We start from the raw sequence: 17,118 nt of genomic DNA on the forward strand, positions 1-17,118 counted from the left end.
CAGGATGTGCTGGTAGAATTTTGTTATCATGCTGCAAATGAGATTAGCTTAAAATTTCAGAGGAGAATTCTACAATGCAAGAAGTAGACAAAACAAAGTGCCATTTCTGTCTCAAACAGATACATACTGAACTAACCTTGTCTTTTATGGTGGTTCTAAAATAATAAATATTAAACTCCTCAGCCCAAATAAAATATATATCATTCATCGTGCCATCTGTGTATTATGTCTTGTTTGACCTTTAATCTCAGTTGACTGCCCCCCTCAAAAGACAACAAAAATCTCCCCCTCTTTCTCTTTGTACTCAAACTCGCTATACAGGTGACCATTCTATGCATGTAGCCCAGGAAAGCAACAATATTTCAAATAAATTCATTCAAACATTCCCTGATTCATGATATATGTTTTAGGAAGATTAAACAGTCTGTGCCCCAAGACTAGGTACAGCAGTATCATCTCCATCCTCCTCTTGTTGGTCCTTATTACACATCCATTTGGTGCAATTAAAACTAAGCAAACGAACTACATCTACATATTGCTTTTCAAAATAGAAAGGATTCTCATTCTCACAAAGGACAAAGCCATCATTTACCGCCTGCCAGCTTAGTATGGTGCACAATACTAAATAAAGTACTGGGAAGGATTAATCCCAAAAATGAAGGGGGAGGGGGAGTCTCTTACTGTGGATTATCATCAAACAGATTCTGTGAAGGGTTTTCCTTGAATAAATCTTCAATGATGGAATAATAGAACTGAGAAGCTATCCCACCGATGATGAGGCTCCCTGACTGGTACCACTCATGTGGAACAGGAAATGTATCAATCCCAGGGCACCTCATAGTTGCTTTGCACACAACAGGAGGAAGCAGAAAAAGCAAAGTGAACGACCACAGCATACTTGTAGTCAAGCATCTGTGAAAACGTGGTTGCTCTTGTGCCCATCAGCACCTGCAGAATGACTTCAGCAAACTAGAGTGCATGGTGCCTGGCTCTGTTAATACAGCACAACAAGAAAGATAGGCACACCTTATTTTAGAATCAGAACAGTATAACCACATGCTTTGGCCGATAGGTGAGATTTCCAACACTCTGATTTCATGTCTGACCAATAATATAAAAAATATAGAATGGGAGGAAGAAAATTGAAAGTCATCCCTGCCTCTTACCACTACTCCTATCTATTGATTGTACAGAGTTTCATCAAATATAACCACTTTCATAGCTGTTCATTGTCAGCTTTCTAGTGCCTTCTGAAATGCTTCTGGAGTTCCGACCAAGTGAACAAATTATAGTGATTTGAATAATTGTAAAGTTATTAAAAGGTTTAATTTGCGTTCCAATGGATGTTCTTTTTTTTAACATGTTGAGTTGTGTGTTTATTCTCAAATCTTCCTATGGGCTTGTTCTACTCCTTAGTGGCACAAAAAGTGGCAATTAGCTTGAAGTCGTCCATGGTAAGTGAAGACCAGCAGGAAAGTAAAAGTGAATATGTTTTGTTTTGTGACTCAAAGCAGCAAATGTTAAAAGATAGGTCACTACTCAGTGCCCGTTTTACCACATGACCTGACAAGTATTATGTCTCTCCACAAAATTTTTGTGGCAAAAAATCAGGTGCATCGTACATAAGAGGGAAATTATACTATTGCAACAATAAACCTGAAATGAAATTATGTCAAGTCAGTGTGTTTGTGTAAACTGTGCAAATAATCTTTGATTTGATTGTGTTGGAACTTAGCTGCTAAAAACTCAGTCAAATTACACAGTCCCACCAAGACAGGGTTAGTTTGTCCACAGACAGTTTTTCCAGGTCATATGGCCAGCATGACTAAGCAGCATCTGGCAAAACCAGAGCTGTGCACGGAAACTCCATTTACCTTCCCGCCGGAGAGATACCTATTTATCTACTTGCACTTTGACGTGTTTTCGAACTGCTAGGTTGGCAGGAGCAGGGACCGAGCAACGGGAACATAAGCCATTGCGGGGATTCAAACTGCCGACCTTGCAATTGGAAAGCCCTAGGCTCAGTGGTTTAGACTACAGCGCCACCAGTGTCCCTTTAAGTCATTAAGAGTTGCTAAATACAAACGCAACGGGGGAGAAAGAAAGAATTCCAACTGTAAGGCTGAGGAGGGAACGTGTGGCCAGCTTAATAAGGCGTTATTTGCCCTCTCACTCAGCAGCCAGTTACCCACACAACTACAAAATGGGTGGAAATATTTTTTAATTCATCATTTTCTTTTCATTTTTAAATTTATTTTATTGAATGGTTGCCTTTTTCACAGGGGAAGCCACCTTACACTGAATCAGACCTAGCTGTCTTTCTAGCTCTGTATTTCCTTCTACTTAGTTGGCAGCAACACTCCAGGGCTTCAGATAAGGTCCCACCTAACCCTACCCTGGGATGCCAGGGACTGAACCTGGTGCCTTCTGCATTCAGAGCAGATGTTCTACCCCTGAATTATGGCCTTACAGTGGTGGGGGTGTAGCATACCAAAGAATGAGGAAGAGTCTGCCTGGAGCTCTCTGGCCTGAGCTCTAGGGGAAACAGCCATATACAGCCCCCCCCCCCCGCACCCTTTGCATTTGACTGTATATCCAAATCTCCATGTGCCAATGGAAGACAATAAAGTGTGTACTGGAGAGAAAAGGCTGGAGAGCACTTAGCGGCACCCATAGAGGAGGTGATGATGATTACGAATGAGGAAGTGGGAGAGATGGGGGGGGAGGGGAGATTCACATGGAGCAACACCATTATCCAAGAGGCTGGGTTCTATAGCCTCTCTCTGTAAAGTTTGAAATAAAAAAATACTCTAAGAAAGTCTAAACAATAACATAAATAAATATTTAAAAAAATCACTTTCAAAGCCGTTTATTGGCTGTTTTCTGGTGCCTTCTGGTGTCTTCTGAAATGCCTCTGGAGTTCTGACCTGGTGAACAAATCATAGTGATTTTGATCATTGTAGGGTAATTTAATAACATTTTAAAAGTTTTTGTTCCAAGGGGAGTCCTTTATAGCTGACATGTCACACCTTTTTAAAGTTGTGGGGCTGGCAGTGGTGCTACAATAGGGCTGCCGTACATCCGGCAAAATGTCAGAGCAAACTTTGAGCAAAAAGGTTGAATAAGTTTGGCTTCTAAAATAAATAATTCACATTCCAAAATGTGTTTGTCTTTTTCAAAAAAAATTTTTTATTAAACTTTAGTAACATGAAAAAGATACATAAAAACAAAACAAAAGAAAAAGAAATTAGCTTTTAAAGAAAAAAAGGGGGAGAGAATAAACTGTCACAATTGGCAATAAAGAAATTTGGATATAGCTATGTGATAGTCTAACTCAATAATAAAACATACAAAAAGAAAAGAATGTGCTGTCTGAAATTACAAAGGGTTTCATGTTGGAAGAAAAACAATTAAGAATGTTTTTTTTTAAAAAAAAAGTAACTTAAAGGGTAACTTTGAACTAAACTAAAGCCAAATACACACACACAACAGTGGTACTTAACACTCCTGAGCTATTTCATTTGTATCCTCACAAATATCACTATCCGAACACAATGCATTCCTAGAAAATCATTTGTTAGGTGGCCATTTGAATAACAAGTCAACAATTTCCATTAATTCCTATGGAAATATTTCCAATGTGTTCTCAGCCTCAAAATTTTGATGCCCCAAAGAGTGGAAAACCCAGGAAAACCCTCTAAAGACTTGTAAAAGGCAAACAATGAAAAAACTCTGCTTATTTGTTTACAGTATTAAACACAGTTCCAACGGTTTAGCTATCTGAATCTGTGGTGTATACAACAAGGTTTGGGTACTAATTACCCACGTTAGAGTAAGTGAATTTTCATATAAAAACTTTTGGATACTGGGACTTGCATGTATAAAATAAAATTAAACAAATGGCAAAAAGTACTTATGCTTCTGGAAGAGAGAGAGAGAGAGAGAGAGAGAGAGAGAGAGAGAGAGAGAGATATTTTGGTTTTCAACTCTTACCTATAACACATTTAATATTTACCAGAGTGTGTGGGGATGGTTTAATTCTTTTTTCTTATAAGTTGTTCCCTGTTGTTCAGTTCTGGCCTCAGAATAATGATGTAGCATTTAGGGGCAAAGATGCAGCCCAATAAGCCAGCACTGGAGGCCAAGATGGAGAAGATCTCCACAGCCACCATGTATTTTCCACTTGTGCTCAGGTAGGCTGGAAAAAAAGACAGCCAAACACTGCAAAAGAGCAACATGCTGAATGTAATGTATTTGGCTTCATTAAAACTGTCAGGTAACTTGCGGGCCGCAAATGCGGCAATGAAGCTGGCAATGGCCAGGAGGCCCATGTAGCCCAGGACACAGTAGAACATGGTGACCGAGCCTTCATTACATTGCACAATGATTTCTTCTGTTAAAGAGTGCATGTCCAAATCAGGGAATGGTGGACATGTCATTAACCACACAGTACAAATAATTGTTTGAATAAGAGAACAGGAAAGTACAATGGAATTTGTCAGTCTTTTTCTTATCCACTTTCTCATGCTAGACCCTGGCTTGGTGGCCAAGAAAGCTAGAACTACAGTGATAGTTTTGGCCAACACACAAGAAACGGCTACAGAGAAGATGATGCCAAAAGTTGGTTGTCGGAGGAGGCAGGAGACTGTGCTAGGTTCACCCAGAAATAACAATGAAGAAAGGAAGCAGAGCAGGAGAGAGACAAGGAGAGAGTAGGTGAGGTCCCGGTTGTTCGCTTTGACTATGGGAGTGTCTCTGTACTTAATGAATATTCCTAACACCAAAGCTGTGAGGAGGAAGAAAGAAAGGGCAACTGATGCTAAAGTGATCCCCAAAGGTTCTTCGTAAGAAAGGAAGGTCATTGTTTTCTCAATGCAGGCAGTTTTGTTCTTGGTTGGATACTGAGCTTTTGGGCATCTGAAGCAGTCATTCATATCTGAAAAATAAACAAGATCAAATTTCAGTATTGATTCAACAGTACTTTGTCTTCTATGTGAATGCTTCACTGACATGAAATTAAACCTATTATTTCCATGTGTTTTAGTGTTCAGATATAAATCCTTTATTTCACTTATTCTGAAAGCCATTATACTTATTCACTTCTTACTTTTCAACAGTATTTTGCCTTCTAATTTATTTCCTCTTTCATATAAGAACATAAGAGCCAGCTGGATCTGGCCAATCACCCATCTCATTCAGCTTCCTGATTTCACAGTGGCCAACCAGATACCTATGGGAAGCCTGCAAGCAGGACCTGAGTGAAACAGAAGTCTCCCCCGACCCCCACACTTCTCAGCAACTTGTATTTGGAAGAATTCAGCTTCTGTCCATGGAGGCACAGCAAAGCCATCAGAGATCATAGCCATTAATATTCTCCATGAGTTTGTCTAATCCTCCTTTGAAGGCTTCAAAAGCTGTGCCCACCATTGCCTCTTGAGGGAACAAATTCCATAGATTAATCCTGTAATTCATGAAGATGTTAGTTTTCTTTTACCTGTTTTGAATCATCCGACACTCACTTTCATCTGATGTCCCTAAGATCTTGTATTATGTTTACCCTATTTTCCAATGCATTGAATAATTTTATCAATTTTTTTATCATGTCGCTCCTTACTCCTTTTTGCACTAAAAGAACTCCCTCAAATGCTACCATCTAGCCTTACCAGTTTCCTCACAGGATGACAAATATGAGCGCTACATAACTCACCATCCTGGTTTGAAATTTCCCCTTCTGGACATGGAGCACAACCATAGCAGCAAAACTTTTCCCCTTCTTTCTTTTTCTTCTGATTCCCAGGGTGGCAGTGGTCATTACACAGAGAAAGGGGAATCACCTATCCATAGCAGAAAAGCAGTTTAGGAGATCAGAGAAACTAATTGCTTATTTGACTTCTATTAATGAAGTTCACTACACAGCAAACAAAGGTTTAATATAAAAAGTTGCGTTATGCAGCTGCATTAACTATGAGTCACATTACTTGGGATCCCCTCCAAACCTATTACGAAGTTTACAATCATTAAAAAACCCCACATTCCGAGGTGTCCCAAAATAGTGTCTGAGTTCCCCAAAATGGTGCTATACGGGTCACCCCAATTCAAACATTGTTCAATTCACACCAGACCTGTGCCAAAATATTGTATTAGTTGATTGGGGGTGACTGTAGGGCCCTCGGTTTGGCAGGTCAGCCACACAGTTTTAGGGCTCAACAAAATGCAAAGTTGGTTTTGCAAAATGCTGCAAAACAATTGAAAAACAGCTCACTTCGTTTTAACCCTGTCTGGAGATGCAATTGATTGAATCTGAGACCTTTTGCAAGCTTTATGTGTTCTATTACTGAGTTTTTGTCTCCATACATTATAAAAAGAAGTTACCGAATGGGCGTCTACTCCAATGCTTTGCTTTATGTATATGGAAGATATACAGTGGAACCTCAGGTTATAGACGCTTCAGGTTACAGACGCTTCAGGTTACAGCCTCTGCTAACCCAGAAATAGTACCTCAGGTTATGATCTTTGCTTCAGGATGAAAACATAAATTGAATGGTGGTTGCGGGAGGCCCCATTAGCTAAAGTGGTACCTCAGGTTAAGAACAGTTTCAGGTTAAGAACCTCCAGAATGAATTAAGTTCTTAAGGAGAAGTACCACTGTACAAAAATGTAGTGTTTTCCCCCCTTGACATTTCTAAGAGGCATCAATTTTGAATGTGCTAGGCAGCCACATTTTTCCTTAGCCATATCAAATGGAAACAACAGTTTTATACAAAATGGAGTTTCCGACATCTAAAGAAAACGTCATAAGAACAGTGAGTAACAGAAGGATTCCAAGGATGCAGACCTCATTAAAACCTCTGTGCCATACAAGCAAATCTTCATGAATGACAAATGCTTCTCCTTCAAGAGCATCAGGATCAACTCGTCCAACTTTCATTTGAAGGAAGGACTTGTTTGGGAATGTGATCATGTTTGTGATGTCAAATTCACCTCTCATTTCCCTTTTATCATTAAAGGACACTCTTTCTCCTTCTGAGTTGTTAAATAAAATGCCTTGCAGAAAATAGTGGAGCTGATTCAAAGAGAAAAAGGAAAAATAAGAAAAATATATATAATGAAGACCAATTCTAAACAATGTGCTATTTTCATATAGCAGATAGAAAAGTTATAACACAGCAACAGATAATAATTTAAACCCCATCCACCAGGCTGTGTTTCCCTAGGCACTCTGGGCAGCTTCCAGCAAAATATTAAAATACAATTTTATGATATTAAAATATTAAAATACGTGTTACCTGCCAAGGCTGCAGATCTTGAAGTTCAAACCTTTCGTCTCCTGCTCTGTACTTTGATCTGTATGAATAAATAGAGTGCAACGAATGAGCCACAACAAAGACAGCATTGTAGATACTGTAGCTGTGGCCAGTCATGCCCATTTCAAACAGAAACCCAGGAAGACACTCTAACTTTTCCTTCCCTGTACATGTTTCAGTATCTTGCATGAGCAGATCTGGAAATGTACATTCAAATGCTTGCTCCCAGAAGTCTTTGAGAAAACCATCTGCTGGGTTCCAGTAAGGTTTTATGATCTGAAGAAAGTCATTGAACTTGAGAAGCTCTTTTGAGTGAATGGTGAAGGAAATGGCACCTTCAAAGAGCCCAAGACCCCAAACCTTTTGATAACTCAGCAATACAAAATCAATTTGTGTGGTCATGATCCACACCTTTCTAAATGATGTGCTTTCCTTATTTGCAGGATCTCGTAGAAATATAACACATCTCAGCCAGGTCAATGTCTGAGAATCTCCATAGACAATGAATGCATTGGCTTTGTCATTTGTGAGACCCACATAATAACTTTCAAGTATGTCATAAAGTTCAATGAACATATCGGAATGAGCTGCTTTTTCCATTCTTTGTGTGAAGGCTGAACAGATCCCATGCTGGTAGAACAAGTGCTCCAGGGCCTGCAAGAATTTTTCTCCTCCTTCATCATCCGTAACAAAGAGTCCAACCCATGTCCATCCAAAATGCTGAAGCAAGCTGATAATTGCCATATACTGATGAGCTTCATTGGGCACCATGTGGTAAAAGGAAAGCAAGTGATCTATATCACTCTCCTCTGGCGGAAATGAGCCATATGCAAGCTAACAGGAAAAGAACAGACATTATAAAGATAAGTATAAAAAATTACTTTTAGCATTTGGCTGTTCATTCAAGAAATGTTTCTTGACACAATTGGTAGTTTTCCAGACAGTTAATTTGATGGATACTTCAAGTTTCAGGATGCTTCCAGTTTCTGGAGTTGTGGTGATACTTATCTATGGAAGACCTGTGGTTTGCATGTTTAAGGTGTTGTGTGTGTGCTTGTGGTGGTTGTTTTGTGGATGCCAGGGTACATGCTGGCTCTCTGGGGTCTCTTCAAAGGAGAATGATTTGACATGATCTATCAATGGGGCAATAGAGTGCATGGCAGGAAACTTAAAATGTATTATTTTCATGGCAGGAGAACTACCAACATCTCCTGGTAATTCAGAGCTACATTGGCGGGAGGATACATCTCCTTATAGCCATCTGAGTCAGATGTTGAATAACATACAGAACCTGTCTAGCCCTGCAGATGTCCAATTGTGCAAAATAAATTAGGACCCTTTAATCAGTTATCCAGGCTCTCCAAAGAGGTAGTCTATGGTGAGCTTTGTAAGTCTTCAGGTCAACCTGGCTCCTTGCAGAGACAACTTCTCTTGCAGTTGATGTGAGGCACCTGGTGTTGGAAATGTCCAAGGTGCTGAATGCTTGACTCAGACTTGCACTGGTGTAACAATCTCTACTGGTAAGGAGTAATCTACGTTTCTGATATACATTCCAGCTTGTAATGCTTAAACATCAGTCATATGCACTTTCTGAGTCTCAAAATTATTTTCAGAATGGAGAGAGAAGAGTGTGATTTGTGCGACAAATATGCATGTCCCTACTCATAAAACCTACCTGTGGAATCTTGTAGAGGCTTAAGGTATCAGCCATATGGAAGGAGGTATCAGAGCTAAGTCCTCCGATTATGGCTATGAGGTTTTTCTGCCAGTCACATTTGTAGTTCGGAGCAAATCTATGCATTTTAAAGAGCAGGTTCAGAGCGTTACGATAAGTAATCCTTGCATCATAATAGCTGTCATAGATGTGGAATCCCAGTGTGACATTGGGCAAGATGTTGGGATTCTCATTTATCACTTTTACAGCAAATGCCAGGGCCAGGATGTGCTGGTAGAATTTCGTTATCATGCTGCAAATGAGATTAGTTTAAAATTTCAGAGGAGAATTCTACAATGCAGAAAGTAGACAAAGCAAATTGCCTTGGATGTCTCAAACTGATACATATTGAACTACAACTTTGTTATCTTTTATGGTGGCTCTGAAATAATAAATATCAAACTCTTCCGCCTAAATGAAATTAATTACTCATCATGCCATTTCTATATTACTTTGACCATCTTTTAGTTAATCCTTGTATGATCTTTAATATTCAATCCCCCCTAAAAAAAGACTACAACAATGTCTACATCTTTCTCTTTCTACTCAAACTGGCCATGAAGACGACTATTCTATTCATCTAACCCAGGAATTCAATAATATTTCATTGAATTAGTTACAGTTACTACCATCCTTATACAAGGCAATTTCTGGTATTCATTTATTGGATTGAGGTACGATTCCAACAGATTCCATATGAAAAGCCCTTATCTCCTTGCGGAGATGGCAACACCAAATCATTTGTGCATGTCCTCCTGGCTTGCACTCTTTACAAAGGCCTGAGGAATGACATTATCACCCTCTTTTATTGTCTATTCCAGGCCGCCCACCCCTGCCACAGTCTCTTTTCTACTGGCAGATCAAGAGGAGCAGATGACAGCAAAGGTTGCAAGGTTTTTAGCTGGGGGATTTAAGAATAAGCTCCACTATTTGACTGCTGATTGAGGACTCTAAACTGTGTTTTATATAACTGACTTTTTATTTTGTTCTCTCTATACCACAGTATTCTTTTGTTGCTATAGCCGATGGCTGACACAAATAAAGTTTCATTCATTCATTCATTTCTACTCAAATGCAAGTCGAAATGAGTTCAATGGAAATAACTTCAAATATTTTTGTATAAGATTGCAGACTTGGTTTAGGTGCAATCAATCACTTTTAATATACCAGAAGTCACCTCTTAGATTGTTATGTAAGTCAGGCATAGAAAAATGGAGTGAAATGTTTTCTTTTACTCTCAGTTTTAAGGTTCTTTAGCTTTCCATCACAACTATCAAATATATTCAGTTCTAAACTTCATAGAAGAATAAACTAACTCCTCTAGACTTAACTTATCTTCACTTCTCTATCACTATACCATGGTCAGAAATGCATACAGAGCATATTGCTCTATATTTTACTAATTTAATGGCTGAGTTGTTAAACCCCCAAAACTCCACAGGGTTAAATGATTTTTGCAGCTTGCATTTGCAGTTCAAGGAAGATGGAGAAAACAAATGTTTTTGAATACAAATTCATGTCATTAAAGCATTTTAATTCAAACAAAAAATGGGAATTCTGGGTTTTAAAAAAGGTGAAGGTAAATGTATTAGAGTATTAGAATGGGTATTAGAATGAAGGAAACATCCATATTAGTGCATGCAAATAATTGCAAGTAGCATGATCGAAGAGCATATTTTGATGATTTATTCTTTGTACATCATGCTGTCTACAGCAAAGCTCATACCTTTTTCTCACTCATGCCTTGGGAAAGGAATTGATTTCCCATAAACTTGCTGCTGCTACAATCAGTTTAACAGACTCACAATACACACTACATTTTGTTAAAATTTCTAGATTTCTCTATTTCACTTATCAGCCAGTGCCAGGTGTCACTTTATAGATGAGTGATATATATTGAACCAGGTTTATATCTCACAAAGCAGACTCAAACAGTGTCTGATTCATGACATTTGTTGTAGGAAGATTAGACACTTTCAGATTAGGTGCCCCAAGAACATGTAAAGCACTAACCCCTCCATAACCCTCTTGTTGGTCCTTGTGGTGGAGTTAAAACAAGGTATACCTCCCACCCTTTCTCCACATTGTTTTTCAAAATTGAATGTATTATTATCACAGAGAGCAAAGCCATTATTTATTGCTAGTCAGCTTAGTAGAATACACAATACTATAAAAAAATGCTGGAATGATTAAGCCCAAAAATGAAAGGGGAGGGAGAGTCTCTTACTGTGGATCATCATCAAAAAGCTTATGTGAAGGGTTTTCCTTGAATAAATCTTCAGAGAAGGAATAATAGAACTGAGAAGCAATCCCACCAATGATGAGGCCACCTGACTGGTACCACTCATGTGGAACAGGAAATTGATCAGTCTCAGGGCAACTCATAGCTGCTTTGCACAAAGCAGGAGGCAGCAGAAAAAGCAAAGTGAATGACCACAGCATCCTTGTAGGCAAGCTTCTTTGCAATCTTGGATGCTCTTTGCCTATCAGTCCCTGCAGAATGACTTAAGCAAACTAGATTTCATGATACCTGTCTCTGTCAATAGAGCACAACAAGAGAGATAGGCACACCTTATTTAAAAAGCAAAGCAGTATAAACACATGCTTTGCATGCTAAGTGAGATTTCCAACACTCAGATTTCAAAACAGACCAATAATATGAAGAAAATACAAAATGGGAGAAAAGAAATTGAGAGCCCTGGCTGCTTCTTGCCACTATTTCTATCTCCTTATGATACAGAGGTACATTATTATAATACCTTTTATGGTTGTTTATTGACAGTTTTCTTATTTCTCTGGTGTTCTGACCAGGTGCACAAATTATGTTGATTTGGATAATTGTACAGTGACTTAATAACTTTTAAAATGTTTGAATTCCAATGAGGGTTTTTTTTTAATCATGTTGAGTTCTGTGTTTATTCTCAAATCTTCCTACATGCTACCTCTGCCCCTTTGTGGCACAAAAAAGTGGCATTTAGCTAAAAGTCTTCCATGATATGTGAGTAAGATAAGATAAGTGAATAAAATAAGAATGATTGGCACACCTTATTTTAGAATCAAAACAGTATAACCACATGCTTTGGCCAATAGGTGAGATTTCCAACACTCTGATTGCTAATCTAAGCAATATTATAAATATATATATATATAATGGGAGAAAGAAATGCCTTTAGAGTTCTGACCAGGTGCACAAATTATAGCGATTTGAACTATTGTAGGTTGAAAAAATAGTAAAAGATTTAGTTTTAGTTCCAAGGGTCATTTAAAAAAAAAAAACATGTTGAGTTGTGAGTTTATTCTCAAAAAGACCTACATATTACCTCTACCCATTAGAGGCACAAAAAGTGGCATTTAGCTTGACGTCTTCCATGATAAGTGGACACCAGCAAGAAAGTCAAAGTGAATCTATTTTGTTTTGTAACTCAAAGCAGCAAAAGTTGAAAGAAAGATCACTACCCAACGCCCGTTTCAGCACATGACCTGACAGCTATTATTTCTCTCCATAATAAATTTGCGACAAAGAAACAGATGCGTCATCCATGAGGAGAATTATACTATTGCAACATTAAACATGAAATAAAGGCATGTGACACAAGTGAAGTCAGGGAGTTTTTATGTAAATTGTTTAAATTATCTTCAATTTGATTGTGTTGGAATTCAGCTGCTAACCACTCAGTCAAGTCACACACTGCCACCTAGACAGGGTTGTATTTAAGGCCACCTATTTCCATCTGTTTTCACCTAAGGGGGCAGGGAGGCCTTGCTGGCCCACCCCATCATGGGGCCCCGCAACTCTAAGAAGGTGTTACATGTTAGCTCCAAAGGTAATCTGCATTCAGTCAACAGGCCACAGAACCCAGAAGAAAAGAATTGGGTCTGACCTTTCACTTTAAATGTGTATCAGACTGCTTACAGCCCCCTATACTATGCTGACCCTGCCCAATTCTATTTCTTCCTTTTTTTGTTAGACAACAATATCCACCATGACAAGCGGTTAACAAGAGAAGCCACCTTACACTGAAACAGATCTGTTTTTTCTTCTAGCTCTGTATTTCCTTCTCTTGAGTTGGCAGCAAAACTCCAAGGCCTCAGACAAGGTCCCACCTAACCCTACCTGGGGATTCCTGGGATTGAACCTGGGGCTTCTGCTTGCAGAGCAGATGTTCTACCACTGAATTATGGCCTTGCAGTGGTGGCTGGGGTAGCATACCAAAGAATAAGGAAGAGTCAGTCTGGAGCTCTCAAGGCAAAAATGGCCCTGAGCTCCAGGGAAACAGCCATATACAAGCTTTCCCCTCCCCTTTCCATTTGACTGTATATCCAAATCTTCATGTGCCAATGGAAGATAATAAAGTATGTTCTGCAGAGAGAGGCTGGAAAGCCTTCCTGTTACTCCTTCTCACTCATTGTAGTATTTTCTCTAGTAATTTGTATGAAACATGTTTCATTTTTATTGTGACATATATTGCAAAACAATAAAGTGTGTGCTGGAGAGAAGAGGATGGAAAGCCTTACTGGACTTCAGTTTGAACAGCTCATGACTGGCCACAGATAGAATATCTACAAGGCTGTCTATGTTGCGGCACATGCTTTGCATCCCATTTACTTTGTTGTTTAGTCGTTTAGTCGTGTCCGACTCTTCGTGACCCCATGGACCAGAGCACGCCAGGCACTTCTGTCTTCCACTGCCTCCCGCAGTTTGGTCAGACTCATGTTTGTAGCTTCGAAGACACTATCCAACCATCTCGTCCTCTGTCGTCCCCTTCTCCTTGTGCCCTCCATCTTTCCCAACATCAGGGTCTTTTCCAGGGAGTCTTCTCTTCTCATGAGGTGGCCAAAGTATTGGAGCCTCAGCTTCACGATCTGTCCTTCCAGTGAGCACTCAGGGCTGATTTCCTTAAGAATGGATACGTTTGATCTTCTTGCAGTCTATGGGACTCTCAAGAGTCTCCTCCAGCACCATAATTCAAAAGCATCAATTCTTCGGCGATCAGCCTTCTTTATGGTCCAGCTCTCACTTCTATACATCACTACTGGGAAAACCATAGCTTTTACTATACGGACTTTTGTTGGCAAGGTGATGTCTCTACTTTTTAAGATGCTGTCTAGGTTTGTCATTGCTTTCCTCCCAAGAAGCAGGCGTCTTTTAATTTCGTGGCTGCTGTCACCATCTGCAGTGATCACGGAGCCCAAGAAAGTAAAATCTCTCACTGCCTCCATTTCTTCCCCTTCTATTTGCCATTTACTAGTCCAGATCAAAGCACAGAGCAATAGAGGGGGATGAAAGTTTTGGATTTCAAGATCTGCAAGCTTGACGGTGATCTTATGGGGTGCTGCACTGCTATTAGAAACTCAGCTCTACATTTCTCCATAAAATCTGAATTTTTCCCGATTTCATCTTATGAAATGTCACAATTTCCCCCATGATTCTTTTTGGAGGGATTCACAGATATTTGTGCACATCAGTCATGAAAATCATTGTATTTTTCTATCATTGCATTATAAAGGTTAAAGTTTCCTTTCTAAGAGCTGAATAAAAATGAAGAAGGAAATTGTTTAAACTATGGTTGTACATTATATTGATAATGAGAGATGGTTGCAGAAGAGACATGAAGGCTGTTTCTTTTGGTCTCTGTGGTAATTTTTGAGAGGAGTTTGGTGAAAACCATTTGACAGAAAATTGAATCCATAAGTTCACTTACTCACTTTGGGAAGAGTATCTTTTAAGTATTCTGATCCCAAGCTGCACATTGTCAGGGAACTGCCATCGGAGCTAGAGGAGGAGGCAAGGCTCCCGAGCGATGCTGGAGAGGGGCCCAGCAGGAGGAGAGGCAGCCCATCTGCTGGGGAAGGCAATCAGCATAACACCAGGGGTGAAGGGGGGGCTGATGGGGGAATCGGCGAAGGGGCTCCAGGACTCCTCGCCAGAGACCAGCGGGGAGAGCACAGATCCTCCGCTGCCCACACCCACCCTGCGCAGAAGACTTTGGCGCAGGGAGAGTAGGAGGAGACTTGGCGTCAAAGAACTTCTGTGTTGGAAGAAGTTCAAGAAACACCCACTGACGGATTCTGCTAGTGACTGAGCAGCCACGAAGCGAATGGCTGTCCAGACAAGAAAGGTTTAACCAGGCAACCAAGCCCAGAGTGGCAGTAATTATGCACGAGCAACCCCTATAACCATTACACACCTTGACCTCATTTACAGGCGGTTCAGTTCTTTCATCAACAGTGCCATAACATGATGGTGAAATTCTGCCCCAGTCAGCAACTGAGCCAATGCATTTTGCACTAGCTGCAAAAGCCAGCCTCAGGGGCAGCCCCACAAAATGTGCATTGCAGGAGCAATTCATTCTGAAGGCTACCAGTGCAAATGAAACACTATCCGAAGGCCTTGAAAGCCTGGGAAAGCATGTGGAAGGAAGAGAAGGTCCCAACAAAATAAGAGTGGATTACCAAAATGATGGATTATGCTGAATGGGCAAAGATGACCGTGAAGATCAGACATCAAGTTGATAAAGTTTTTAAACAAGAATGGGACAATTTGGTTGAGTACCTTAAAATCCACTGTAGCTATTTAGAAACATTAGCAGGCTTGATATAATAATAATAATAATAATAATAATAATAATAATAATAATAATTTTTATTTATACCCCACCCTCCCCAGCCAAGGCCGGGCTCAGAGCAGCTTACAAGCAATAATACAAACAAGTTGAATAATTACAACTTAAAAACAAAATTAAAATACAACATTAAAATAATGAAACATTAAAATATTAAAATGTAGCCTCATCGCAGGAGGAGAAGGAAAAGAAAAAGGAAAGAGAAGGAGGGAATCACATTGGCTCCAAGCCAAAGGCCAGGTGGAACAACTCTGTCTTACAGGCCCTGCGGAAAGAAATAAGATCCTGCAGGGCCCTGGTCTCATGAGGCAGAGCGTTCCACCAGGCCGGAGCCAGAGTTGAAAAAGCCTTGGCTCTGGTTGAAGCCAATCTAACTTCTTTAGGGCCCGGGACCACTAGGGTGTTGCTATTTATGGACCTTGAGGCTTTCCGTGGGGCATACCGGGAAAGGCAGTCCAGTAGGTAAGAGGGTCCTAGGCCGTGAAGGGCTTTAAAAGTCAAAATCTGACCGTGTACTCCACCGGGAGCCAGTGCAGCTTGAAAAGCACTGGGTCAATATACTCCCATGGCAGAGACCCTGTGAGGAGCCTCGCTGCAGCATTCTGCACCCACTGGAGTTTCTGGGACAGGTTCAAGGGCAGCACCGCGTAGAGCGAATTACAGTAGTCAAGCCTGGAGGTGACCGTTGCATTGATCACTGTGGCCAGGTCGGGGCGGGAAAGGTAAGGGACCGACTGCTTGATGCAGCAAAGGTGGAAAAATGTCGCCTTGGCTGTTGCTGTAACCTGCGCCTCCATGGAAAGAGAGGCGTCAAGGATTACACCCAAACTCTTAACGCAAGGCAATGGCACTAATTGGGCCCCCGCAAGAGAAGGGAGTTGGTCCCTCATCCCCATGCCATCCCGACCCAGCCATAGGACCTCTGTCTTCGAAGGATTTAGTTTCAATTGGCTCCCATGAAACCATCCAGCCACAGCTTCCAAGCATCTGGTCAGTGTGTTCGGGGCCGAGTCGGTGTGGCCATCCATCAGCAGATAGAGCTGAGTGTCATCAGCATATTGGTGACAGCCTCTATCCAGTTGTCTACGGAGATCATCTGTTAGGGCAACCAGAGCCATCTCGGTCCCAAAACCAGGATGGAAACCGGACTGAAATGGGTCTAAAGCTGATGTTTCCTCCAGAAACCTACCAAGCTGTTCAGTAACCGCTCTCTCAATTACCTTACCCAGATATGGAAGATTTGAAACTGGGCGGTAATTGGATAGGTCTAAGGGATCTAGTGAAGTTTTCTTTAAGAGTGGACACACCACTGCTTCCTTCAGTTCCCCTGGGAATGTCCCCGTGTTAAGGGACAAATTGATAATTTCAACCAGGGGGGTCCGCACGACACCTGGTCACTCCCTAATCAGCCAAGACGGGCACGGATCAAGGAGGCAGGTGGTGGGCCTACCAACTTGGAGGAATCTATCCACATCAG

General features: G+C 40.6%; 1 protein-coding gene across 1 annotated transcript; it reads right to left on the reverse strand.

The window, feature by feature from the left end:
* Positions 1-4,034: 4,034 nt before the first annotated feature.
* On the reverse strand, positions 4,035-9,270 carry LOC128399201 (vomeronasal type-2 receptor 26-like). Its single transcript, XM_053360448.1, has 5 exons — positions 8,980-9,270; positions 7,287-8,138; positions 6,860-7,063; positions 5,708-5,834; positions 4,035-4,936 (listed from the first exon to the last, which is right to left on the reverse strand). The coding sequence occupies exons 1-5, from the start codon at positions 9,268-9,270 to the stop codon at positions 4,035-4,037; spliced, it is 2,376 nt and encodes a 791-aa protein (XP_053216423.1).
* Between the last annotated feature and the right edge of the window lie 7,848 nt (positions 9,271-17,118).

The sequence above is a fragment of the Podarcis raffonei genome, chromosome 13 (assembly GCF_027172205.1).
Source record: "Podarcis raffonei isolate rPodRaf1 chromosome 13, rPodRaf1.pri, whole genome shotgun sequence".
NCBI classification, from domain to species: domain Eukaryota; kingdom Metazoa; phylum Chordata; class Lepidosauria; order Squamata; family Lacertidae; genus Podarcis; species Podarcis raffonei.

Bases quoted from the DNA above. Each gene is read 5' to 3' on its own strand.
- LOC128399201 (XM_053360448.1), bottom strand. From the start codon at position 9,270: ATGATAACGAAATTCTACCAGCACATCCTGGCCCTGGCATTTGCTGTA. The intron at 8,139-8,979 runs GTAGGTTTTATG...TTTTCCTGTTAG, and splicing joins GCCTCTACAAGATTCCACAG to CTTGCATATGGCTCATTTCC. The intron at 5,835-6,859 runs GTATGGCACAGA...TGCTATGGATAG, and splicing joins TCATTCATGAAGATTTGCTT to GTGATTCCCCTTTCTCTGTG.